Here is a 27417-nt window from a genome sequence, read left to right on the forward strand (position 1 = left end):
CGAATAAATCAGGAAATAAATGGTTGAAAGTGGACAAAACAGATGGATTAAAACACTAGGTCTAAACAGGAATGTCTCTCTGGTCTACTTGTGATCTGATCAACCTAAACGCATCTTAATACCAGGTGTAAACAGGGCTTCAGTTTCTTGCTGTCTTTCTCACAGGACACCTGGCTATACCACCTGACTGTCGCAGCAGGGAGTTGTGCCAGCTTGAGGGTGGGCACCGAGTACGAGCAGCTGATTGGCAAGCTGTTGGATGTCGAAGAAGACCCAGGTCAGAGGTTGCTTTTAAATATCTACTTCTATAACACGTACAACTGCTTCTCAAGTCACATTACATACTGGATGGTTATAAATTGGGACAGACAGATAGAATGACTCCATCTACACCCCAGACAGTGTTTACAACCAGTGCTGATGGCAGCTGTTGGGCATGCTAATTTGTCTTTCAATCTGTGTTGTTGTGTGTGGTCATGTGTGCAGACTCTGCTCTGTGGAAACGTGAAGTGCTGTGCTTCAGTAAGGAGGGTCTGCGGTACCCCCTCACCACGCTTCCCTCTGAGGCACTTCAAACAGAGGCTCTCAAGCTTTTTAAGGTGAACGCTCTTGTCTGTGTATTTTCTTACTTTCTCAATGTCCTTGATCCTTCTTTCTGCTTTATTCACATTGACAAATGCTCAAATCTTGATGTCCTCTTGTTATCTTCCTTGAAGAATCACTCTCATCTCTCAAACACTTCTAAGTTGTCCTCATCCTCCTCTCCTGAGAGTTGATGGTGCCGTCCTGTCCCTACCGTGGACTCCCACAGCAGGATCAAAGGCAGTGATGGGAGGCCTTGTGCTCATTATAGCACAGGAGATAATGAGCTGGATTTGGCTCTGATTGACGTAAAACCTCTCAGTGGTGTAGTCATGTTGGGGAAGCTGCTTTGAAACTATAGCTTACCAAGATACAAGCTAGTACGATTTAAAGGGGTGGTAAAACACATTCTTTTGAAGGCTTGGCTGTGTTTGTGGGGTGCACTGTAACATGTGTTCATGCTTCGTTTAAAAACTTTGCTTCAAAAAAAATGCTTCGTATTTTTCATATATTTGACCTTTATTCTACACTGCTCTGTCCCTCCTTGTAAAATGGTCTGATGCTTTCCGGGTTGTATGAAGCCAGTCCCTCAAAAATACGCAGTGGGCTCAGATTGGTTAGCTGGCCCAGTGTGTTGTGATTCGCTAACCGCAGTGCACGTCGGAAACGTCACGCCCCTTACCGGAGGCTGTTCAGTATTAGAAACAACGGCGTCAATAAAACCATATGAGCTCGAATCAGACCCAGAACATTTGAGTGAAGATGATCGAGCAGAACCTGCTCAGTCCTCGAGAGTAAAGACTGCGGATCTATAATGATCGCTACTGAATGGCACTTTAACTTTTTTATTTTTAGAACGATTATAGCCAAATATCTGTCGCAAGAACTAACGTTAACCCAAAATGAACACTAAGCACTGGCTTTAACTAGTAAGTTAGCCAAATCACACACAGAACCATGTTTAGCATGCCTGTAGATAAACAATACATAAAAGCTCTAATCAAAGAATCATTTACACTAATGCCAGGTTCGCTGTTGAGATTTTAACGTTAATGTTTGTAACGTTAGGTGTTCGTCGGATAACGTTAAGTATGAATGAGCATTTAACAGACTGGTTTGCAGAACAGCGTTGTCATCTGTTTACTTCCTTGCTACAATGTACAACCTATTACAGGAAAACACATCGATGAAAAATAAATCAGACTTACAGGTTGTGGCCCGTAAACAGCTTCTGTTTGTAAATCCAGCTTTCAGGTCAAGCCGTTGTGCATATCCTGTATTGAACTCGCGAAGTTTGTGTTGTCCTCCGTGAAATGTGCAGCGCGCGCGTCGTGCATCCACGCACCGGCAGTGTTTTTTTCACGCAGCTGACGTTGTGCAAATCTGGCATTGAAATTGCGAAGACGGTGGATGTTTTCCTCAGTTAGATGTGCTGCAGGGAGCCCTGCGCGCACCTGATTCCCCGCTGACTCAAACACACATGCAGATAACATGCTGTATGTTAAACGCTCTGCAACGCACCCCCGTCCCAAGGAAGGCTGAACAGAGCAAGTACCCCAGACCTGCAATCCGGATGAAAATAACAGCGTTTCCTCGGCATCGCGGCAACAACACTCCAGCCTAACTATACCACAACAGCGCCGCGATACAAAATGGCCTCACCCCCCCCTTATTTAATATTCTCGGAGGAGGGGTTTATGTAAATATTGAGCCTGTTGATGTCACCAACCCTGGAGGAATGTGTGTAGTCGCCTGCTGGCCGTTTGCTGTAGTTCTTAGAAACTGATTTCTTTAAAAGCAAATATCTCCCTTTGCTTTAAAGGTCCCATGGCATGGCATTTTTCTATTATTTTATAATGTTTCCTGAGCTGTACTTATATTGTTAGTATGACTTTTACATCATAAAATGTCATAATTTAGAAATAAAAGGCATATTTTCTATACTGCTGTTTGCCCTGTGGCTGAATGCCCTGCTTCAAGAGGCGTGTCTGCTGTGAGACTTCAGTAAAAACACCCACTGTTGTGATTGGCTGACATCTTTGCATTTTATATGAGCGGAGGGGGCGTGGTTTATCGAGGCACGAGCAGGCACGAGTCTGCCAGGGAGACGGATGGACCGGAGTTCACTTCACATCAGTTCTCAGCATGTCTGAACTGTTTTAGTTACAGCATATACTTTAGGTTATTAGTCTATTTCTAGTCGGAGGGACTGTCACTCATGTCAGAAAGTTAGTAACTTTAGTAAATTATGGATCAGCGCTGACTGGAGACGCGAACCGTTTAGAACGATTCAGTCCGATTTGGTGAACTGATTCGGTTCACTAAAAAGAACTGGTTCAAAAGAAAGATCGTTCGCGAACCGGACATCACTAATGTATCAGAGACTGAGCTCAGCGATTGCTAACAAAGTTATTTATAGTAACGTTAACTACTGAGTTATGAGAGCGCTGTCAGTCAGCGCGAGTTTATTGTGTTTGTATCTGAGAGTTCTGAATAAACAGTCACACCGAGTCCGTCTCTTCATCATTATTCTACCAACTTTGTAACACATGCAAAGTACCATTACAGCTGTCGAGATGAACGAGTTAAAAGTAAGTGTTGATAATAGCATTATTTTTAAAATAAAATAAAAGCGTCAGTGACGCGCGTTGAGTACACAGCGCAAACAAAGACACAACAGCAGTAATCGGATGTAATCCAGTTTATTGTGGGGCTAGGCTGGCTAGCCCGGATATGCTCAAGTTTACCCCCCTTCTGCTTAATCTCACGCCGCGTTTGGTGCCTCCGCTGTGGGCCAGATGCAGTACTGTGGGTCGGGGATGTTGAAGGCCGAGCTTCGGCGTGTGTGAGGTTTATCTCTGCTGATGTTGAGCAGAAACTCATGACTGTATGCACATTTTAGAACCGATAGACGCGACGAGGACGTACAAAAACACTGACTCACAAGATATAAAACACGAAAACACCTTTCTGTCTGGAGAGAGAGAAGCCGCATTGTGTCCACGAATAATAAATAATTAGCTACACATCAGAAATCACTGATCACAGATCAGAAGGACCTGAAAAAAGACTTCTGTTTTCATTTGTACATCCAAACACTGAGAAACTGCCAGCGTTCACTCGTTCACAAGCAATGATGCAATGATCTCTCGACGAGCGTTTGCATGGGCGTGCCAGATTCTCTGGGCGGAGGAAAGGGAGGAAACCGTGCCTGCTTGGACGTCAAACCAGGAGACTTCAGGATTGGCTAGTCTGGCCTGTCATTTTCTCAAAGGCAGAGAAAGACAGCCACAACTCGGTTTTACACCGATCAACATTTCTATCCACTTGGGGACAATATTCAGGCTAGGGGAACTCATATTAATGTTGAAAAACCTCATAAAATGAAAATTTCATGCCATGGGACCTTTAAACTTTGAACGTTGTAACTTTGCAGATGTTGTTTATGCTCAAGCAGCAACATTACACGCTAGCTAAAGTTAGAATAGTGAAATCGTTGTTTACCACCCCTTTAAAGTAGTTCAACTACTCTTTTGAAACAGTAGTACTTGGATACACTACAAGTAATAAAATAAAGTGTTTTTTTGGCACAAAGCTTTAAGAATCTCCATTACGGTATCAAATGGGAACACATGAACTAAATAACAGCTAAAAAAAAGGGGGGGGGGCACTCTAAAGCAGTGGGGGAACGGCAATGTTTATTTACCCCACCTTAAAATAACATTAAAACCGAGCATGCATTTCTAACAGGTGGAAACTGACTGCATCCACAGGAGCAGCGTGCATATTATAGGTTGCGTGCAGAGTATGCTGCCATAGCAAATCGTACAACATTACTGCCTTTCTTGAAAATGTAGCTTTGTAAAAGTGGGGATTTAGCACTTACTAGCATGAAGAACTAGCCTGACGTCGTCATACTCAATTCTAGTCAGAATATGAGTCTGAGACCGCTCCGTTGGGCTGTGATTATGGGGCGTGTTTCAACCGAACCAGGAAAGATCTCAATTGGATAGACCTACAACCAATCAGAGCAACGGAGCGACGCACAACGTTAGTTGTCAAATGTCAACAGAACTCAACTGCACTGTGTTGCCATGTCCGCGGGTTGAAGCGACCCCAATTATGTGATATACAAACCCAGGAATGCGATTTTTAGCTGCCAGCCCTGCCAAATTAACACATATTTAACCCCCCAAATGCCTTTTATTTCCCGGAGAACCCCCCCTGGAAAGCTATTGGGCTTGTTTTTGGCTAGTTTTGAGGAACGTTAGCAATTGGGCGGGTTTTGTTGTAAAAACTTGGCAACCCTGTCTGCACGCACGCTGGAATAAGTAGCCTAACGTTAGAAGAACAAGATTAGTGTAATCGATCTTTGCCGGTGTTGTAAAAAAATAATTTAAGGATACACAGAGTACTTACCAACACGATCATCATTTCTGAGAGAAATAGTAAAGGTGAATGCATATACGAACAAGTTCTCCGTTTAGGATTAGAACAAGTTCTCCGTTTAGGATTAGAACAAACTCAACCCAAGCGGCTTTTGATGACGTGGATGATTACGTTACTGTTTATCATCTGTCCATCATCGTCTAAAGCCCGCCCTAACAATTTCATTGGTCCGAACAGTTTCTGTTCGGGCATAATTACTTCTCTACCGATCAATTCCAGACCGAACTGCCCTAGTAAAAATGTTGTGGGCGGGGCTAAGTTCGGCTGGCATCCAGGCTAATGAAGAACAAATATAGACACAGACTGTGCATAGAGGTCAATTAAGACTCTCTTCGATAGAAAAAAATACCACTTGTGAGTTCTTGTTTTTAAGGTTGAATTTTCCCCAAATTACCACACGATTACAAATGTGACATTGATTTTTATACAACAGTTCAACAAACAAAACTGTAATATTAAAGGGTTAGTTCACCCAAAAATGAAAATTCTGTCATTAATTACTCACCCTCATGTCGTTCGACACTCGTAAGACCTCCGTTCATATTCGGAACACAAATGAAGATATTTTTGTTGAAAGCTGATGGCTGAGAAAGGCTTCAGATAGGCCTCCATTGGCATTCAGTACATTTACACTCCCAAGACCCATAAAAGGCACTTAAAACATCCGTTACAAAGTCTCACCACAGTGACTCTACAATAATTTTACAATGCAACGACAATAGTTTTTGTGCGCCAAAAAAAATCAAAATAACACCTTTATCCAACTTGTTCTTGTCTTCCGTGTGTGCCTCCACGACGCATGTGCGAGAATATGACGTAGCGCCGGGGTTCGGGAATCCATGAAATGCACATTTTAACCCCATTTTGAGAACTACGCCGAGACCTAAAGCACGATCAATGTAGAATCCAACAGCTTAGACACGCGCGTCTTCCTCTGCTCGTAAACAAATCGCTTCTGGGTCATGTGTCCGAACGCCGGATCTGCGTCATATTTTCGCGCATGCGTCGTGGAGGCACACACGGAAGACAAGAACAAGTTGGATAAAGGTGTTATTTTGATTTTTTTTTTTCGCACAAAAACTATTGTCGTCGCATCGTAAAATTATTATAGAGTCACTGTGGTGAGATGGACTTTGTAACGTTTTAAGTGCCTTTTATGCGTCTTGGGAGTGTAAATGTACTGAATGCCAATGGAGGCCTGTCTGAAGCCTTTCTCAGCCATCAGCTTTCAACAAAAATATCTTCATTTGTGTTCCGAATATGAACGGAGTGTCGAACGACATGAGGGTGAGTAATTAATGACAGAATTTTCATTTTTGGGTGAACTAACCCTTTAAGTAAACACAGTATTGTTTGCTCTGTTTTGCAGTGAAATAATAGTTCCAACAAAAGCCACAGCAGAACTGCAACACAGCTGTGTTTCATGTACGAATCTTTGGCTTTAAACAAGTATTTTGAATTGCATTTAGTTTTTATTTTAATTATAGTTTAAGTTTCACTGATTTTCTTGTGTGGTTGATATTTCTTTTTAGCTTTAATTTACTTTTTTTAATTTCAGTTTAGTTGAGTAATTTAGTACTTAAACGTATTTGATTTCAGATATTTTTCAGATTTATTATTTTTACGTTTAAATTTTACATCAAATTTAAATGTTTCAGCTTTATTTCAATCAACAAAAATGAATGCTGCGCATCCCTGTGTGTGTATTAATCAGTGTATGTGCACTGTGCAACCGCCAATAGGCGCATTTTACTAAAACTAGCAAAAAACACTCGCGCCTGGCATCACATTGCGCTGGGGGTATGATAGGGCCCTCAGTTGTTTTTTAAAGATTCAGTGACTCATAACACACAAAAAGACAATCACTTGACCGCACTTAGTCAAGTCAAGTCACCTTTATTTATATAGCGCTTTTTACAATGCTGATTGTTTCAAAGCAGCTTCACAGTGTTAAACAGGAAAATACTGCAACAGAATTTGATTCGGCTGTACAGAAAGCGGTGATGTCATCCCACTCATTTCAATTATCATATAGTGTCAATGCGGGCAGATCAGTAATATAGTAAAAGCCAAGGCGGCAAGCGACGGTGGCAAGGAACCAAAACTCCATCAGGTGACATAATGGAGAAAAAAACCTTGGGAGAAACCAGGCTCAGTCGGGTTGCCAGTTCTCCTCTGGCCAACGAACAAACATGATTATGATTCTGGGACCATTACAGGTCAGAAGTCATATTAGATCGGAATATTCGAAAGATCGGAGTCATCACGCCGGAGATGGGTTTATTGAGGATGTCTTGTCGATGGGGCATTTATAGGGGGGAGTCTAATTGACACGGTTTCTGCAGAGGTTTCAGGGATGCGTTGGTCCCCCACTTACTGGCTAAACCTGCAGAAAGAGTCACTAAACGAATCAGTAAATTAATCTGAATGAATCAATTTTGGTAAATAGATTCAAAAGATTTGAGTCATAAGGATGAATCAAAATCCTTACCTCAGAACTCCCAGCAGTCCTTAAAGGGTTAGTTCACCCAAAAATGAAAATTCTGATATTAATTACTCACCCTCATGTCGTTCAACACCCGTAAGACCTCCGTTCATATTCGGAACACAAATGAATATATTTTAGTTGAAAGCTGGTGGCTGAGAAAGGCTTCAGACAGGCCTCCATTGGCATTCAGTACATTGACACTTCCAAGATCCATGAAAGGCACTTAAAACGTCGTTACAAAGTCTATCTCACCACAGTGGCTCTACAATAATTTTATGATGCGACGACAATAGTTTTTGTGCGCCAAAAAAAATCAAAATAACACCTTTAACCAACTTGTTCTCGACTTCCGTGTGTGCCTCCACGACGCATGAGCGAGAATATGACGCAGATCCGGCGTTCGGACACATGACCCAGAAGCGATTTGTTTACGAGCAGAGGAAGACGCGCGTGTCTAAGCTTTTGGATTCTACATTGATCGTGCTTTAGGTCTCGGCGTAGTTCTCAAAATGGGGTTAAAGTGTGTATTTCATGGATTCCCGAACGCCGGCGCTACGTCATATTCTCGCGCATTCGTCGTGGAGGCACACACGGAAGACAAGAACAAGTTGGTTAACGGTGTTATTTAGATTTTTTTTTGCGCACAAAAACTATTGTCGTCGCATCGTAAAATTATTGTAGAGCCACTGTGGTGAGATGGACTTTGTAACGACGTTTTAAGTGCCTTTCATGGATCTTGGAAGTGTCAATGTACTGAATGCCAATGGAGGCCTGTGTGAAGCCTTTCTCAGCCATCAGCTTTCAACTAAAATATCTTCATTTGTGTTCCGAATATGAACGGAGGTCTTACGGGTGTCCAACGACATGAGGGTGAGTAATTAATGACAGAATTTTCATTTTTGGGTGAACTAACCCTTTAAGAGTGCACTTGATTTACTCACTTCAAATTTTTTAAAGCTACATATAAATAATGTGACAACGTTATGTAGTGTTTTGCTACTGTTATTCATTATGCTGAAAGATATAGTTATTAGTATCACTACTAGTTAGTTACTCCTCAGCAGTGGCTCTCAGCACTTTGTGTGGGAAAAAAGTAGCCCTGTAACGTCTCATTTTGAGAACAGGCCTAAACATTTCATTTGGAGTTCAAAGAAGATCACTGACGGTGTTTGGAGAGATAGTCTCATTCCAGTTGCTCGTAGTTTCTCCCCAGGCTCCCGTTTTCTATTGAGAACTCTGTTCTCCTGAGGTTTCCAGACATTATGCCCTATTGACGGTTCAATGGCGTATCCTCGAGAGCTAGCATCATGCGCAGTCCTCGGTGCTCTTTGAAGATCAGAGGCGCTATTTAGGTAGTCATTTGATACTGAAAGAAAATGCCCCCCACTCTGAAGTAATGAATGGGGGGTTGACAGCTACATCCTGACTTGATTTAATTTGCATTGTAAGAGTTTCTGTTAGAACAGAAACGGAATGTTAATGAGAAAGTAAAGCATGTTGTTGCATGCGCTGACAGTACCAGCTGTGTGTGGTAATGTGTTGTGTGAGGTGCTCGCCATCTGCTGGTTGTTCTGTTCATCAGAGACTGTAGTGCCATAAATCCCAATCTCATTTGGCCTGCTCTGGACTGTCCTGTGTACTAAAGTCATAAAAGAAACACAGATGCACATGAGTCAAAAAATAAGTGTGTCCACAACAAAGAGTGTCCTCAATAAAGACGACAAAAAAAGCCATTAAAAACGGGTTACGCTTTATTTTGTGGGTCCTCTACTAACTGTAAGTAACTTTCGCCACTACATGTCAGCGAACTCTCATTAGATTATTAGTAGACTGTTAGGTTAGGGTTTGTTGTGAGGGTTTTGGCTTAGTACAATAGTTTGACATGTAGTTGCAAAGTTACTTCAAGTCAGTAGAATGTCTGTTAAGGGATCATCAAAATAAATCAGATATTAAGCAGACATTCTACTAATACTCTAATGAGAGTTAGCTGAAATGTAGTTGCAAAGTTATAGTTATAGTTGCTAACTTATAGTTAGCAGAATGTCTAAAAAGGACCATTAAAGTGTTACCAAAAAACTTGTTTAAGGGATTTCAATCTAAATTGAAATACATTTAAAATGAAATATGTATACATGTTTTTTTTTACACAAATGTTATGAATTATTAAATAAATATAAAAAAATTTAGGCAGTCACACCACATTATATTTTACAACCTGAACTTACTTTGCCTGAGTTATTTTACATTTTTAGAGACATTTTTATGAATAACATTTTGTAAAATATATTTTTACAATTAATAAATGGGACAAAATGTGAGTGTTGTCATTGACCCAGTTTTTTTTTTTGTCCCCCTGGTAGTCATGCCAGCTGTTCATCAATGTGCTGGTGGAGTCTCCCTCAATTGACTACCACACCTCGCTGGCCCAGAATGCATTGCAGGTGTGCCTAACACATCCAGAGCTGCAGAATGAAATGTACTGTCAGCTGATCAAACAGACCAACTGCCGCACTCCTCACAACTATGCCCTCACACAGGTCAGTTTTAAATTTGTGCATATACACTTCACACTATCATCAGATCAAGTGTTGTATATCTCTCTGCTCTCTCTCTCTTTCTTTCTCAGTGCTGGCAGCTGTTGTCATTGTGTGTAGCTCTTTTCCTGCCTCAGCACCATTTCCTTTGGTACCTGAGACAGTACCTGCAGCAGAACGCAGATCCCAGGTTACTGGCCCTAAATCTTCCTAAACCCAAATATATATTTGTATTTGTAATTTATACAAAATCTGAACATATAGTTTGTAAATAGTTGTACTATTTATAACTATATATATATATATATATATATATATTATAAGTCTTTCCTGAAAATAAGTATTAATTTCTTGCAAAAAAAGAGATTTCCTGACTGCAAACTTGAGTATTAGTGTATATTTGGATTTTGTAACAATATATTCAGATTTACATTTGTATATTTAAATGTATAAATGCGTATTCAGATTAACAACTGGATATTCAGATTTTACATTATTATTTGATGTTTGCCCCCTATAAATTAAGTGTATCATACATTATATATCTATCTTAATAAATTAAAATAAGGACACAGTCAAAAAAGACTATACTTATAACGAGAGGGGGAAATATGACAATGGAACTAGTCAAATTATGTTTGAATTTAAGTGCATTTTGATATGTTTTCTGGAAAACAAGACTATGGTACTGACAAGAACCAATAAGGGTTTTTCAGTGAAGTGTAATGTACTTGTGTGAATATGTACTGAATGTGTGTATACACTCACAGGACTGAAGTGGGGAAGTATGCTGTGTACTGCCAGCGCTCGGTACAGAGAACTTTACAGAATGGAGAGAGAGAAGCAAAGCCTTCACGGATGGAAATTCTATCTATTCTGTTGAGAAACCCCTATCATCACTCTCTGCCCTTCAGCATACCTGTACACTTCATGAACAACACTTATGAGGTACACACAAACACTTTCAGTAACTTACATTAACTCTATAAAGCTTAAAGTATCATATTTGTTACACAAATTTCTAAAGCCTCTAAATTATCAACATTATCAAAACTTTGCTGAAAAAAACTGCTGTACACCATCTACTACAAGCCTTCTGCCATCTGAGTTAGAGCTTATACTTTTTAGTAAGTAAAAGGCCCTTTAGCAAATTATACTTGCCTATCCATACATATTTGTTTTTTTAGAAAAATCATGTTAAAATGTGAGTATCAAATATGACATCAGTCGTTTGAGGAACGTTTATTTGTAAGTAAATCTCTAAATCATTTTATTGCATTGCATTATATGTTTGCCCCCACAATAGAATCTACAGATCTTTGATCATAAAACTAAGATTGGGAGATGTAGAGTGACAACTGGTACTTATGTGCAGTTTATGTAAGTAGTCTGCTATACTCTTTTAGCTGCTATACAAATTGCATATTGCATACCTTCGCAGGCTAGGCTGCGAAGGATCCACTCATTCTATTATTTGTTGCCCGGGAGCTAGAGGACACATTTGTAGGCTGCATTCAAAAGAGTCTTGGGGACATCCCTCATCACGCCACTGTGACTCAATTGGTCTTCAAATGCAGCCTTTGAAAGATGCAGTCTCTGAATTCTGACAAAGCTTATATGAGCTGTAAAAGCCTGGTGTATCAAATATAGGGCTGCAACTAACGATTATTTTGAAAATCAATTAGTTGGCCGATTATTTTTTCGATTAATCGAAAAACGCAAACTCAGTGTTACTAGATTAGAGGAATGTTCTGCAGGAACACACACACACACACACACACACACACACACACACTCTCTCTCTCTATGGAGACAAGTACCTGTTACTGTCATTTTTTTGTCTTGTAGAAACGTCTTACATTTATGTTCAAATTACACGCTGTTATCCCTTTACAGTTACTTTACAGAAAGAGTTAAGAGGCATTCAGGACAGATGAGCATTTACACCGCACATGCAATAGAGTCTGGGAAACTACGTCATTGCGCATCGCATTATGGGTAGTCGCCGCCATGTTTTAGGACACGCTCAGGAGCGTACAATGATAACACATGCGAATCACCTGAGGAAAAAACGACTGTATTTACTTTAATACTTTTTAAGAACTCTTGCTTGCACTCACTTATAATAAATGGACTAATATTTGAATCTCTTACGTACATGAGCGCTCAGTCGTGCGGCCAGGATACTGCACATATTCATCACATTTCATACAATCAGAAATCAGACGGCCGCCTTCTATCGCACCACAAATTGGTTTGTCTTTTGCAGTTTATTTTTTAATAGCCTTACTAAAAAGTCTGTATCTGATATATAAAATAATAAATATACTTATAGCTTGATCTCAGCCAGTGGATAATTTATTCAATCAACATAGCCTATATCATATCGCCCTAATTCCTTAATGTTAAAGCATTAAAGGATAACAGATTATGACTCATAATGCAGCTTTGAAATGATTTGTATTTGAAAGCGCTTTAGCCTACAGTACTAAAAAGTTTTACTGGACTTAAATGGAACAAGTACAATATTTCCTTCTACTGAGAGAAGCTGAACAATGAAGCATTTCCAGACGCGTTTCATGCATTATTTATGGTGTGAGCACATTCAAGCGGTTCAGAAAATATTCATCTGTAATATATCTGTTATAAATAATAAATACAAATTATAAAGACACATTTTGGCTAAGTTGTTTATTTCCGAGTGTTATGCTGCCTGCACGTGCTCTCGGAATTATCGTAAATAGGAGTTTCCTAGGTAAAAATTGCACGTGAACGCGCTCCACTTTCGAAATATGAATGGGATGAGCTCGTAATCACGACTTTAGAAGTGGGAATTGTCAAATTTCCGATAGCACATGAAGGCAGCATTACTTTCACTTACTTTTGTTATTTCCAAGCTGGTAAACTGAAATATTGCGCGTGATTTGATATATGTTTTCCACGCAGGTTGTAAGAGCTGCTATGGCAGTTCATAACACAGCAAGCGTTCACCATTCTAATGTGTTTTTAACTGTATAATATAGGTTTAAAGTCTACCTCCACTACTACTCATTCTCTAATGTAGTGTAGTGTCCTAAAGTCCACGAATGCATTGCGTTGCTGACGTCACGTTCCCATTCTCTATTGGGGCACATGCGTTTCTGACTACCTCCATATGTGGTTGCTGTGGTTGATCTGATCAGAAAACATTTTAGCCCCCATTTACACCTGTATTCAGCATTGACCACTTGTGATTCGGTCACAAAAAATGCATGCTAATTCAAAGAGTAAATGGGTCCTTGATATATGATATGGAATGCATAAAAGTAAAACATTTTACTCTACAGGACAGCCTTTCAGAATGTTCTTCATACCATCTTCTCTTTCTCCACTTCTATAGGTTGTAGGTTTTGATGGTTCCACCACCGTGGAGGAGTTCCTGAACACAGTGAACCAGAGGGCAGGCATGAGGAAACCACAGATTTCAGGCTTTGCGCTCTTCACTGACGACCCCTCTGGCAAAGACCTAGAGCACTGCCTGCAGCCCAGCAATAAAGTAAAATATGAACATTAAATATAAGAGATTTTATAAATGTAATATTAGTCTGTATATTATGTGCTGCAAGAAATTATTTTCGTATTATCTGGTGCAGATTTGTGATGTGATCTCCAAGTGGGAACAGGCACTGAAAGAACTTCATCCTGGAAAATATGAAGGAACACGGATTGTCCGTCTCACTTATAAAAGCAGGTATGTTTGAAAAACGGTGGTCTCAACTTATACGGCCAAAATCTATCGAAATTAACAATTAAGAAAATGTTTACCGATAGGTTAATAATAATTAGGGTTTTAAGTATTCAATCTTTTTTTGTAGGCTGTGTTTCCGAGCTCAGGCGAAGGGGGAAACTGAGCGAGAGCGCCTTCTGCTGGCCTATCAAGTAAATGATGAGGTACAACAAGGGCACTTCCCTGTCAGTAAAGATTTGGCCCTGGAAGTGGCTGCGCTGATGGCACAGGTGTGTGTTAATGTAAATCACATGTCTGTGTTTTTGAGTGAGTGTATCTTAGTGGTGGTAAACACAACTCAATTATCTTTAAGGTCGAGCATGGTGACCTAGACCGGCCAGCAATGTCTCCCGTTGGTTCTCTTCAGCCGAAGACTCAACAGGTCCTTCTGCAGGTACTGGAGCGATTTTACCCTAAACGCTACAAGCAAGAATGCAGCATGGAACAGCTCAGGTAAATTCACATTTATTTGATTGTGTACATAATCATGTCATGTTCCTGTTTATTATACTATGTTATTTATTGTTAGAATTTAATTGTATACTATTTAAATTAATATAATTATATAATATTAATATTATTAATATCCTAATTATTTTAGTATAACCAGTATAATAGTATTTATCTGTAGTTATTTGCGTTAAATTAAACAAATTAAACAAAAATTGTTATATTAAATGTTATATCATATTATATTATACTTTGCTTTATTGACCTTAATATGTTGTTTTTCTTCATTTAAAAGAACATGAAAAATAAAATGCACTGGGTGACACTTTATACAAACTCTATTTAATAGTAACTTTGTCCCACAGGGACCTCGGTGAGCGTTTGGCCACTAAGTGGTCTGTCCTGCGTGGGTGCACAGCCTCCGAATGTGTGAGAATTTATCTGACCGTGGCCCGCAAGTGGCCTCTGTTTGGGGCAAAGCTGTTCAGTGCCAAGGTAAGTTCAGATGTAAATGAGGCGACAGTTTCCAGAGCCGCAGCCAAAATTATGTGGTCACAACCTTGACCACTTAAAAAGATTTTCAGATGTACCTTTTCACAAGAGCGCTGTTAAAACATGACATATTTCCTCCTTTTACTCCCACTCTGCTGGTGCACAGCCATTGCCTCCCTGTTCATTGGATCAAACTCAGGTGTGGCTGGCTGTTAATGAGGATGGGCTGAGTGTCCTGGACTACACAATGGTGAGTGTTTGTGGATACTTATAGTTTCAGAAAGTTAGACTGCATTAAAGGAATATTACGGGCCATTTACAACTTAAGCTCTTAAGTGTGCTGTTGAATAATTTAGACTCCCTCAGGTTGTAAAAACAAATGAAAAACATACTTACACTAATCCTCTCATAATGGAAACCTACAAGACGATGTGCAGTCCAACTATAATGCTGTTTTGAAATGCTGAGAAAATAACAGTAACAAGGTGTGATGTTATTGTAATGTAATCTGTAAATATCTATAAATCTGTAAAGTAGAGCACATAGCTGAGTCAAAGGGAAATGTGTAGTTAAAGTTCAGTCATGAAACTCTAACCGAGCACTGATTAGTTACTATAACGCGGTTTCATTAGCCAACCAGATGTACTTCCTAATCCACGTAACCATATATTTACGTGGATTCCGGACCATATATTCTGTTTACCCCTCCTCCTACTCCTCCCTGGCGCCACCTGTAGAGATCTGCTACAGGGATTTTAATATATTCTTGCAGCAGCATGTCCTTATGTATGTTATTTTAACTAAGCTGAACAAATTGTTGTATTTGCTCAGCAGCAGCATAACAGATCTCGTCCACCAAAATCAAGCATATGTACATCGGGTGGAATGTAACAAAGTACAAATACTTTGTTACTTTACTTAAGTACATTTTTCACGTATCTGTACTTTACTTAAGTAGAATCAATAGTGCATACTTTTTACTTTTACTTTGTTACATTTTGCAGCAATTATTATACTTTCTACTCCACTACATTTCTACAACGTTCCGTTACATTTTCTGATCAGTTTCAGGGCTCAACATTAACGCTTGTCCGGGACAAGTGGATTTTTTGAAGGGGCAAGTGAAAGATAATTTTACTTGCCTGACCAGACAAGCTGATTAAAAGGCCAATAACAAAAATAACTAGGGAATCACCAAAATGCAAGAATGATTCTGCATTCATTTAGTGTAAGTGGTGATCGATAGTGGATAATAATATATAATGTATAATGAACTGACGGTAACAAGGTTGTGCTGTTGAGGCTCGCGCAGCCTCATGAGGAGAAATCACAACAAATGAGTGCCGCTCACACAGAGAAACTCAGTCACATACTGCAGTAACAATTCAAAATGTGGAGTTTTTATATTTATAACATATAATACAGTTAAGAAACATCACATGAGACACGACCAAGAGTGCTGTTTTCATGAATACCATCAATTTTTCAGTGTAAATTATTTGCACTGTAAATAATTTTTCAGTGTACATTTTTTAATTTGATTGGTAACAGCCCTACAGTCTTATTCTAATTTAATTTATTAATCAAATTTAAGAATATAAAAGGAAAGCTGAAACATAGCCTATATTTAATAAGATTAGGGGGGAAATCCCCTTTATAAAAGGTAAAAATATCATAAATATGCTATTTAAATGCATCAAAGCTGATTGAACACTGGTGAGAATATTGCTTCAGAATAATGATATTTAACTCTACAGATCACTGATAGATACCCAGAATTGTAAGTCAGAATGTAAACTGGGCCACAGATGGTAAGCACAATTACATTAACCCAAAACTAACTTAATTTTTTTTTTTTTCAATTATTAGAATAAAGACATTTAGAGAATAAATTGTTATGCAAGTACTTTTACTCTTAATACTCAAAGTACATTTAAAATAAGGTACTTTTTACTTTTTAAGTAGGGTTGTCATTGTGGTACTTCTACTTTTACTAAAGTAAATATTTATCTGGTTATTTGTACTTTTTCTTAAGTACTGAGATTCAGTACTTCCTCCACCACTGATGTCCCATTCCAATAAATGCTGTTTAAATAATTCAGTCCGAGAGTTGACATAATTGAACTAGTTTTGGACAAAGGATATTTATCAAAACAATAAAACGGCATTTAACTTTTTTTTTATACTTTTTTTTTATCATAACCTAATGCATATTTGCTGTTCCAAAATATCTCCACCACTTAAAATGTTTCAGTTATGTCCATGGGTAGTACACAACCAGATGTTCATTCACCTAGAACTGTAGTCTCAAGAACAATTTAGTCAACTGTACAAAAAATATGAGCTTCATATTTCTGCTTTTAAACCTCTGTCTGGTCCAGAACCTTGCAGTGCCTCTTTTGTAAGTAATTGTAAGTAATCTTTTCAGACCTTTAGCGCCCTCTCTTGGCTCGGTCCATTTTTTTTTTCATTCTCTTTCTTTCTAGAACTGTATAAGATCTCTCTGGCACTGAAAGGGCCACATTGGCAGGTGTGCTGGTTTGAAATGTTTATTGACCAGGAAGTTTCCAAAAGCTGTAGTCCTGATATCTTGCCCAGTTGGCTGTATTAACACTTGGAGAAGTTTCTCAAAAGCTGTTTTGAGAAAGAATAAACAGGGTCAGGGCAGACTCTGTAATTTTCTATTTTTATGTCTTTTTTTTTTGTTTCGTTTTTTGGTCTGCCTCTATATCCATTCTCTATTCTCACCAGCTCACAGAAGAAAAAATCCAAAAGGGAACAGAAAACCATTAAAAACAGTAATATAATATAATAACAGTACAAATTGTTATATTGTGAATTATACATTTTTACAATCTTAAATAGTTTTTACATTTTAAAATGTATTCCTATGATGACAAAGCTAAATTTCCAGTCACATGATCCTTCAGAAATCATTCTAATATGCTTATTTGGTGCTCAAGAAAAATGTATTATTATAATTATCATCAATGTTGAAAGCAGTTGTACTGATTCAAAATTTTATGGAAATTGATTAAAAAAAATTCAAAATTCTTTTATGAATAGAAAGTTAAAAAGAACAGCATTTATTTGAAATAGATATAAAAGTCTTTACTGTCACTTTTGATCAGTTTAATGCATCCTTTCTGAATAAAAGTATTCAAACGTATATTTATTTATTTTTGTTGAGCCAAGTAAGATCACTTTTTTTCCCTTTTTAGCACCCATTTGCCACATATCCATACCAGTCAGTAATCACCTTCGGAGGCTGCAAGGAAGATTTCATGCTAGTGATCAGCCAGATTAAAGACCAGGCTTTGGGCAAGAAGACTGTGGATAAACTTTTATTTGCAATGGCTAAACCAAAGGTAAGACATGCTAACTTACAAAAGGTAAAACACAGTTTAACTGCATTTCCAAATGCTGCCAGTAAAGACAGAATTCTGATATATGTGGTGCTTTTAGCATTACATTTTATTACCCATCTTAGAAATCTAATCTGTGTGTGGGTGAAATCAGAACTTTAAAACAGTTTAAAACCCAAGTTAAACTTTCACACCTCCCTCTGAAACCACTATCTGAATGACATCTGATGATAAAAAACAGGGGTTTCACTCATACAGCATTACGATACAGGAAGTGCTAATGAGCTCCACCGAGTGAGGATCTTTATTCACATATCTGTGGTTCAAGCCTTTTTTGGCTTGATACAGTAAGAGCAAGTTAAATATAGAAATATTCATCTACTAAAGAGTTTGTACCTCTGATTCTGCTGGTTCATTGAGTTCCTCTCTCTCTTTCAATGCTGTAGATCCTGGAACTGACACTCCTCATGGCTAGTTATATTAACTACTGGACTTCCAGCTTACCAGGGGCCGGCAACCAGACTCAAGGCTCAGGGCTGGGGCCACAAGGAGACAGGAAGCTCTGGGACATAGACAGCCGACACTTTCCCTCAATGACATACACAACCAAAGGCCCCACTCTCCTTTAAAAACCTCAGTCTCCATGTGTCTGGACACATCAGCAACCTATCGCATGGTCTGCATACACAAATAAAAATGCATTTTGGGAAACGTTTAGATGATTTAGTTTGGGATCCAATTCAAACTTTTTATGTTTGAAGGTTCAAACAATAACCTGGAAGGACAAAGTTATTTATTGTGCGAAAAGGTCAACTACTTGCACACTGTTCGTATACCAAATACAAAAAATAAACATCACACAGTGGGTTTATAAATGGAGACTCGTATTAACCCACCCTGAGAAGATCACCCACCGAGTCAGAGTAGATCCAAGAGTATTTTATTCTTGAGTGCAAAAAGTTTGGCGCTCATTTTTAAGGAATTAGAGCTTTAAAACTGGACTTCCAGTTAAAGTTTGACTTTTTCATTTTTGCGATTCTGTCTTTGTTTGAATTTTTTTATTGTTTAGTTATATTTGTTCAGGACATTGCCACTGTTTAACAGTCCATGAATTAATGGTACCATCAGTCATTTAAAGTTTATACAGTGAATACTTCATCAGGATACTTAACATTACAAAGATCATCTCAAGTATATTAGCACAAACGTGGAAACTAACCAGTACATAAAGGACGGTCTTATGTGGTACAAAGCTCAAGAGTGGTACTGTTAGTGTGTCTAGTGGTAGTGTAACAGGGTTGATGAGTTCTCATCTATCAACTGGAAAGACATGAAAATGTTACAGAGTTTGGGCTAAAAGTTTTAGTTTTTTCTTTCATATTACGTGCCATTCTCTGTAGTACTACCAAACATAATGCTTAATCTGAGCCAAACTCTTTTCATTTTAACATCGTGACAAGTTTTATGTAATACAGTAGTTGCAAAAAGGCACACACATATTTCATATTTGCTTACTAGCCATAGCCTTGCCTTTTGTATAAAGAAAAAAAAAAAGATGAACACCCCACACATTTCGCAACATGGCGTTAATATGTGCAGGATCATATATTTTCGTGAAGTTTGTTGCTTGACAATAGTCATAATAATGATATCCAGTGCTGGGTAGATTACTTACAAATTGTAGTTCATTACTGATTCCAAATTACATTACAAAAATTTTAGTTAGTATCATAATCCATTACATAGTATAATCAGACTACTTTTTGATCACATTGATTTAAATGGGATAATATTGTACCATATTGATATAAAAATACGAAGAGTAAGAAAATATATTCCATTCTTTATCAAAAACATGAAGTGCATTAAACATTAAATTATGTCAGAGTTTCCCAAACTGGGGTTTGTGAAGGAACTGCAGGGGGTTCGAGAGTTTATTGAAAAGCTAATAATTAAATAAATAATAATAAAAATGTGTTTGAAAGACAAATGCCTTCCAAAGAAAGCAATACATGGTTAAATGACTTACTGAGTCATAATTCAAATAATAATTAATATGTCAGGAGTTGATTTGATATGCAATGTTGAGAAAGGGCTCCTTATAAATCCAGTTGTCAAATGCTTTGTTTGCTCTCAATTTTCCTGACTTTCCACAAAACTAGAATCCTTTCTGAATGTAAAAGAGAAAACTAAGAATTAGGGAGACTCAATAAATGATGAATGATTTTCAGACGTTGTGTAAATAAGTAAACATTTAATCAATAAAAAAAGTAACTGTAACGAGTATTTTAAAACGTGAGATAATTAAAGTACTTAATTTTTTTTAAATCTAAATATGTAATCAAGATTTCATGTAATCCGTTACTACCCAGCACTGATGATGATGTCATTATGACATGTTAATTTTTATATGCAGTTTTTAGCAATTCAAATTTTAAAATATTAGGTATTAGTATATTTACCACAGTGAAAAACATTGTTTTCAACCATAAAAAATATTTTCATTTTCTTCCTCCCATAAACCATAAAACCTAACCACAAATACAAAGTGTTATCTACATCGTACAAGAGAGAAAAGCAAAGAATTATCAAGAGTGTTTCAGAAACGGATAGTTGATCAAGTATGTAAAGGCACACTGTACCCTTGATATGGCAGATTTTGAAAGATTCGAGGAGGGATGAGAAGCTGTAATAATGATATGACTTGAATTATTCTATGAATCAAACCACTTTCTCTGTATTTTAAATATTTATTTTGTCATTTAAAAAACATGTTTTTGGTCTAACCAACTTTTTTCTTTAGTCAGACTTTTCTAAAAACATGGAAGTGTTCCAAGCAGCCAATTGAAAATAATGTCACTTTTGTCATTGTTAAGATTCAAGGCCAAAAATGTGGCCGTATACAGACGTTCAGAAGTGATGCTGTGAGAGCTTCAGATTTTATATGCTTAGAGAAATTGTTGCAAATAAAAAGTTAATTGTGCTGCTGTTTCCTTTACGGTTTTTAATTCTTGCATTTTCATTTCAAGGAAAAGCTCAATTTGTGGATTAAATTCCACAATAACCCTTACGCACAGTATGACTGTTAAATTATTATTTTTCATTTATCTTGAAAAACACTTCTCCATTCAATCATATTTATCAAGATATCATTTTCTTTTAGGCTTAAGGCTTTCTGTGTGCCTTGAGCAAATTTACAGAACAGTTTGTTTAGATTTACTTGTTCTTATATTGCAGAAAAAATTGATTAATAACTGCAAAAGTTCACAGATTTGCTGGCCACCGTGTAGGTTTATAGACGGGGTGGGGTTTTCTCTGCTCTCTCACTCCAGGCAGGTCAAAGTGCTAATGGCATTTCCCTGCCAATAGCCTGCTATAAATTCACATTTGAAAATTAAACAGAGGGAAAAAATTTGTATGTTCTAAGGTAATACGTTAATATGCTCATTATTCAGCCACACTCTTGCTAAGCGAGTTGTAACGTTGAATTAGGGAAAGCCTGCTTTTCATTGCCTTCTGCAGAAAAAAAAAATAATTCTGTGGCTCACTACATGGTTTGGAGGAACCCCAGACTCTCTCAAGGATGTATTTTTGTTTTTCTTCACATTTTAAATGACGGCTTTCAGTTTATGAGATATCAAGTAAACTATTTTAAGCTCCGGGTTCTGTTATAAAACTACAGTGACATATCTGAATGTCATCTACCTATGTAATTTTGCATTTGTTCGATTTTCTTTACTTTGTTACAATAACAGTCAATGCTTGAGATTTATTTTTGAAGACACATTGTGTTTACACTCTAAAAAATGCTGGATTAAAAATAACCCAAGTTGGGTTGAAAATGGGTTGACTAACCCAGCATTTGGGTTGTTTTAAGCCAATTTTCAACCCAACTTGGGTTATTTTTAACCCAGCATTTTTTTGAGTTTAGGTATTTATCTTGGATATACTGTATATTATTAACCTAATAAAAACTACATTTTAAATATTTTTACATTTAATTAATCTACATGGCAAATCCCATGCACCTCATGTTAGTCGCAGATCTTATTTTTATGACTTTATAATGTGGTAATAGTAAACAATGAGCAGGAGTCTTTTGTATTAGATTGTAGAGAAAAGTGATTGTGTGCTTGTACATCCACAATTCTAGACATAGTACAATTTATCTAATAAATAAATAAAAAGTTGCTGCCTTAAATTTTTAAGTACAATCAACAATGATGTTTAAGCCGTTTCAACTTAAATTACATTAACTTAAAAATGAGTTGAATCTTGTATAACTTATGACTTTTTTTAAGTTGCTCAACTGATTTTGATGAGTTAAAGCAATGTAAAAATGTCAACTTTTTGATCATATTATTATTATTATTAATACTACAATGTAGGCTAGTATTTCAATAATAACTTCTGACAGTGAAATTATGGCATATTTAGCAAAAAGATGATTTTAAACATGTTCCGTTGCAATTATAAACCTGGAACAGATGCTCTTATCTAGAATAAAGTTTATTGCGTATTAAATATTAAAATTTTGCCTATGAATGTCATTACATATAGCCTAAAATATCCAAGAAGTTAGCATTTATGATTTAAAAAAATAAATAAAAATACTAAACCATACCACGAAAAAAAGTTTATTGATAGAATGATAACGATAGAACATTAAATATACAATTCAAAATTAGGACAAAAAGCATTTGGACACGGTTTCTGACAATAGTGAAATGTGATGAACCACCTGTGATTAGGCTACTCTGCAGGACACCTGTGTGAACTTGAAGGGAACTGACTTCATCTACAAAAAAATCCCTTTGAAACTATACGTACATTTTTAGAAAATGACTGAGACACGTAATTTCTGATAAAAGCTTTAGCAAAATCTGTTTGCAGATGGGACTTGTTTAGGTTTTAATCTAATACGTGACATTCAGACGTGTAAGTGTGAAATCTAAGACCGATATAAATAAGGAATACCGTATTTATTAGCTTATTATTTTCTACTCTATAAGATGATTTATTGGCGTTCGCCCTCTGCCCGTGGGCCTCAGTGAGCTCTGTATCAGTCGCCGAGTTAAAATTAAACTGCATTGCCCAACACGCGCGCTCACACACCGATTCATTTCAGCTCGCGCCAAGACGCCGCGTGTCCGAACAGTGCCGAACTCTTCCGCTTGCACGTGCGCTGTATCTCCGTAACGCGAGGAACTACAAAAAGCTATCTTTCCTGAAATCCCACACTAAAGTAAGGTTTAAACACACACACATGTAGTCCTCAGTACTATATCACGCGGCTTGGCCGCATTAACACACTAGAGGCCTCTTCAATGTAACTACACATTTAATTTCTCTGAGACTCTTATTCATGAAGCACTAAAATAAATCTGAAATATCAAACCATTGTAAATGCGGCAACGCTGCTATAACATTTTCCCCCTCGACACAGGCCCAGAATCAGAAAATGACATCTAAAAAGCAGAGTTTATTGAGAGAGGCGACTCATCAGATCATTGCGGGTGGATCAGCAGGTAAGACGCGCTTCAACTTTCTATTTGACTCAATCCGCAACTTTGTTTACCAACGGTCTCGCGCGCGGCTCGTGCACATTCCGCACTAGTTAACTTAGCAGACGCTCCCAACCGCATTGAGGTGCTTGCGAAATAGATTTTGTCAAGTATTTTGTAGTAAAAAGCTGTTTACAACTTATAAATGTGTTTTGATAGTAATTTTAAAGTACGAATCCTTCAACCGGATGTCTGTCTCTGGAGATGTAAGTTACGCGGGATACACGCGCACTTCAGTTAGTTCCGTTTACAAATCGTTCCATCAGTGAAAAGACAGTTAAAGCCTCTTTACGGTTTTATTTGTGTAATAGTTTATTCTTGGCTAGATTAAAATATTTCTTTATGTAACAGTACTTGTGTTGTGTGTTCTATGACACTTTAGCCCATCCGTATTATGTTTACTTGGGTTAAATGCCATCTATGTGTAGGTATTCCTGAGTGATGTTTTATTTTAATTTGTCGATAAATGTGTGTTTGTTTGGAGCTCTCACAGGATACACGCGAGACGCGAATCAACAGCCAACAACGCCAATATGACGCTTGCGTACATAGAACACCAATTGTTTTATTAATTTTCTAATACCTATAATATACATAGAGCAGACGAAACGGAAGTCTGCACATTTGTAAAAAATCAATGATGCCAAATTGCCAACTGCTTTGCAAAAGGCTTCATTATGCATTTTGAGCTCGTCAAAATGTATTGGCGGAGAAATATGGGGGGAAAACCTCATGAAGTTAATAGGAAAGAACCGGTGTAGTAGCACATTGCGTGTGCCATTACAAAAAGTAAGTCTGTGTTCATCAAATTATGTCACAAGACTGAAAGAATCTCAATTGTGGAATAATTTACTGTCTGGAATCAAGCAGACTGCACAGTTTTAGCTTAGCCTATATTGCTTATAAGATGATCTACCAGGCTATTTTGGAAGTGACTGAAGCATTTTGAACTTAAGGTACCAGGTTCCAACATTAAGAAATAAATGAATAACAACGTACCCTTTTCATTTAATGGTAATTTTTAACATCACCATTTGAACTTTGCATCATATTTAGCAAAAATTAATCTTTTCTTTCTTTCTTTCTTTCTTTCTTTCTTTCTTTCTTTCTTTCTTTCTTTCTTTCTTTCTTTCTTTCTTTCTTTCTTTCTTTCTTTCTTTCTCCCTCTCTTTCTTTCTTTCTTTCTTTCTCCCTCTCTTTCTTTCTTTCTTTCTTTCTTTCTTTCTTTCTTTCTCCAGTAGAATAACCCAGTGTTATTAGCTCGCTCACACCCCTGCACTTGTCATATTCCCTCCAGCAGCCTGTTAACGAGGCAGGGGAGAGAGAAAAGGTAATTTATGTGTGACCTGGTCACGGGGTCTGTGCTTGGCTTCTCTCAGGCTTGGACTGACTCTCCAAAATTGCTTTTTTTCTCTTAAGGACACAAGAGTTAATGTCACTACAGTGCGTTTTATATATCCTACCAGGGCTAATTTCACAGCCTTTCCATCCAAGCATATGAAGAAATTGGGGCATGTGTTAAAGTCTGAAATTGGGGAGAGTTAGGCTGCACCTAATAATAACCCAGAAATCCTTATGTAAAAAAATGTATCTACCACAAGGGGGAAGCATTGTACTTGGCATTGTTTGTCGTTTTAGAGCATTTTCAACTTTTGAGTGTCACTGGTCATGGTCATTAAATGTTTTTCATGACAAATGTGACTATCATTCTGTGACAGTCCATCTGTTGTAAAAATGATACATTCAAAAAAATACTTTGTTGAAAACACAAAAGCATGTGGGAGAAAATCATTATGCGACATAATTACTTAAATGTGTATATATGCACTAATATATACTGAAATGCCTTTTATTTAGGAAGTATTCAATCTATATGAAACTATTAGCTGGCTCATAAGACAATACACAGTGCACAGGGCAATCCAGTTTTAATTGTGAAAAATGGGCCTGAATTAGTTAAGCCGGATATTGCGATCTTTGCATTTGCCCAATTATATATTAAAAAAAAAAATTCTCTTTCATAAGTGTTCTTAATGGGAACTTATTTTCTTTTCATCATTTATCTTAGTTTTATCCAGAAGGTCCGGAAGAACGGTCAGATGTTACCTTAAGTGTTTTTGGTATTGATTTCCTTTCCCTGCCCCTGTTATACAGAGTAATTTGGTAAGATTTACACAAAAATGTTTTAGTTATGATTAGTTTCTGTGTAAACGTATCCGCTGACCGCAAATGGAGTGTGACGGGAAAAGACAGACAGCCTAAGTATAATTGAACTCAGTCCACCCCTCCACAGCAGACCCTCACTTAAAACGCACTCAGACCTCTCCTGTTTTAACTGGTGCATAAGTGTGAAATTAAAGTTTAGGAGCATCAGACAAATAAATGAATGTAGCCTCAATTGAGAAAAAAGGAGTAGGCTAAAGCAAGATCAAATAAATAAAGGCAATTAAAAGGAGGACCCTAGGAGAAATATTCACATTATATGTCTGCCGCAAACGACCGTTTCCTCTCCTGCCCACGACTGACCGCTACAATCAGAGCTGAATTAGGCCTAATATTTATTTCCAGAAACAATTGTACGTGCCCCAGCAGGGCAATGATTGGACATGTTGTGGACAGATGTTTAGATGAGCTCATGTTTGAATGTTGATTTTGGAGGGTTCTTCTCTGAACCTCCAAATCGCCTTCTTATACACCCACTTCTGTCATTTTAGACTTTTTGTCACTGGACACAGCAGTTCTGTGAACAAACTGATATTTATGTAATCATCAGATAAGAGAACTTGACTGAATTTGTAGTGCACTCCTCAATGTGTTGAACAACGTTCTCGAAATGGGGCAAAAACGCAATTAAACCATAATAAACATTACAAAAACAAACAGAGGAGATTTATTGACTGCTACGACTAATTACCTCTGGAGGAAATGTGCAGGATCATAATGTCACAAGAAATCAGTTGACTGCAACCAGGCATGAAGTATAATGGTAACATATGCAGCAAGGAGCTTAGACTCTCCAAACAGATCATATACCTCCCAAAGGTACCTGTTGTAGATTGGAGCGACTCTTAAAAGAGCAAACACCCCAAATGTGCGCAATATGCGTTTGTTTACACCACGAATGGATTACTTTCTTCTGGTGATAAAACATCACTCCCTCTAAGTCTGACCCATACGCCTGCAAGAACTAGGCTACTGTCGAACTACTGTTTGCATGAGCCGGATGTGGATTGTCGCTGTTGTGTCAGCTGTTTATCAGAGAGCCGGGCCTTGAACGGATGGAGTTTAGTCTGTCGGGGTAATGTACGAGCCAGCCAGGGGCCGCCGACGTTATCTTAATGGTATGATTTATGGAGGTCGCACGCTGAACTGAGCAGAGGAGCAGCGACAGATGGGGACGTGCGTGGGAGACCTTTCTACTGTAGACGGTTCGCGCGCGCGCGCACACATACACATACACATACGCTCATCCATCATGCATTTTGTGTTGCTGTAAGCAATAAGGATAATTGCGGTGTTATGGTAAGAGTAGCGTGATTATGATTGTTCAACATGGGAGGCTGTGTCTGGGCTCGCGCTCATTTTCCGGGGGAAATTATTAAAATGAGGCCTTTGGAGTGAACAGAAAAGACTGAAAGGAGCTGGCTGCCTACAATATGTTCTATTGCCTGATACAACGACGGTGATCTAATCAGTGATCTTAATGTTAACCACATTAATTTTTGAT

At 37.8% G+C, this 27417-nt stretch overlaps 2 protein-coding genes across 4 annotated transcripts in view; both read left to right on the forward strand.

The window, feature by feature from the left end:
* plekhh1 (pleckstrin homology domain containing, family H (with MyTH4 domain) member 1) overlaps positions 1-21111 on the forward strand; it is a 53992-nt gene extending 32881 nt beyond the window's left edge. The window contains exons 18-30 of the mRNA XM_079832243.1: positions 166-277; positions 487-599; positions 9880-10056; positions 10146-10243; positions 10824-11001; positions 13433-13588; positions 13686-13783; positions 13908-14049; positions 14133-14272; positions 14635-14764; positions 14928-15011; positions 17983-18129; positions 18573-21111. Of these exons, the coding sequence (XP_079688369.1) occupies positions 166-277; positions 487-599; positions 9880-10056; positions 10146-10243; positions 10824-11001; positions 13433-13588; positions 13686-13783; positions 13908-14049; positions 14133-14272; positions 14635-14764; positions 14928-15011; positions 17983-18129; positions 18573-18755 (1758 nt within the window). The 3' untranslated portion in view covers positions 18756-21111. The remainder of the gene's footprint in view (positions 1-165; positions 278-486; positions 600-9879; positions 10057-10145; positions 10244-10823; positions 11002-13432; positions 13589-13685; positions 13784-13907; positions 14050-14132; positions 14273-14634; positions 14765-14927; positions 15012-17982; positions 18130-18572) is intronic.
* A 2129-nt stretch (positions 21112-23240) lies between these two features.
* Positions 23241-27417, forward strand: part of slc25a21 (solute carrier family 25 member 21) — a 178134-nt gene continuing 173957 nt past the window's right edge. For 2 of the 3 annotated variants that reach the window (XM_079833782.1, XM_079833780.1), the window contains exons 1-2: positions 23241-23371; positions 23573-23654. In XM_079833782.1, coding sequence (XP_079689908.1) covers positions 23588-23654 — 67 coding nt within the window. In that variant the 5' untranslated portion in view covers positions 23241-23371; positions 23573-23587. Of the gene's footprint in view, positions 23456-23572; positions 23655-27417 lie in introns of all 3 variants that reach the window. The other variant, XM_079833781.1, reaches the window with a different exon arrangement.

The sequence above is a fragment of the Gobio gobio genome (assembly GCF_949357685.1).
Source record: "Gobio gobio genome assembly, chromosome: 13".
NCBI classification, from domain to species: domain Eukaryota; kingdom Metazoa; phylum Chordata; class Actinopteri; order Cypriniformes; family Gobionidae; genus Gobio; species Gobio gobio.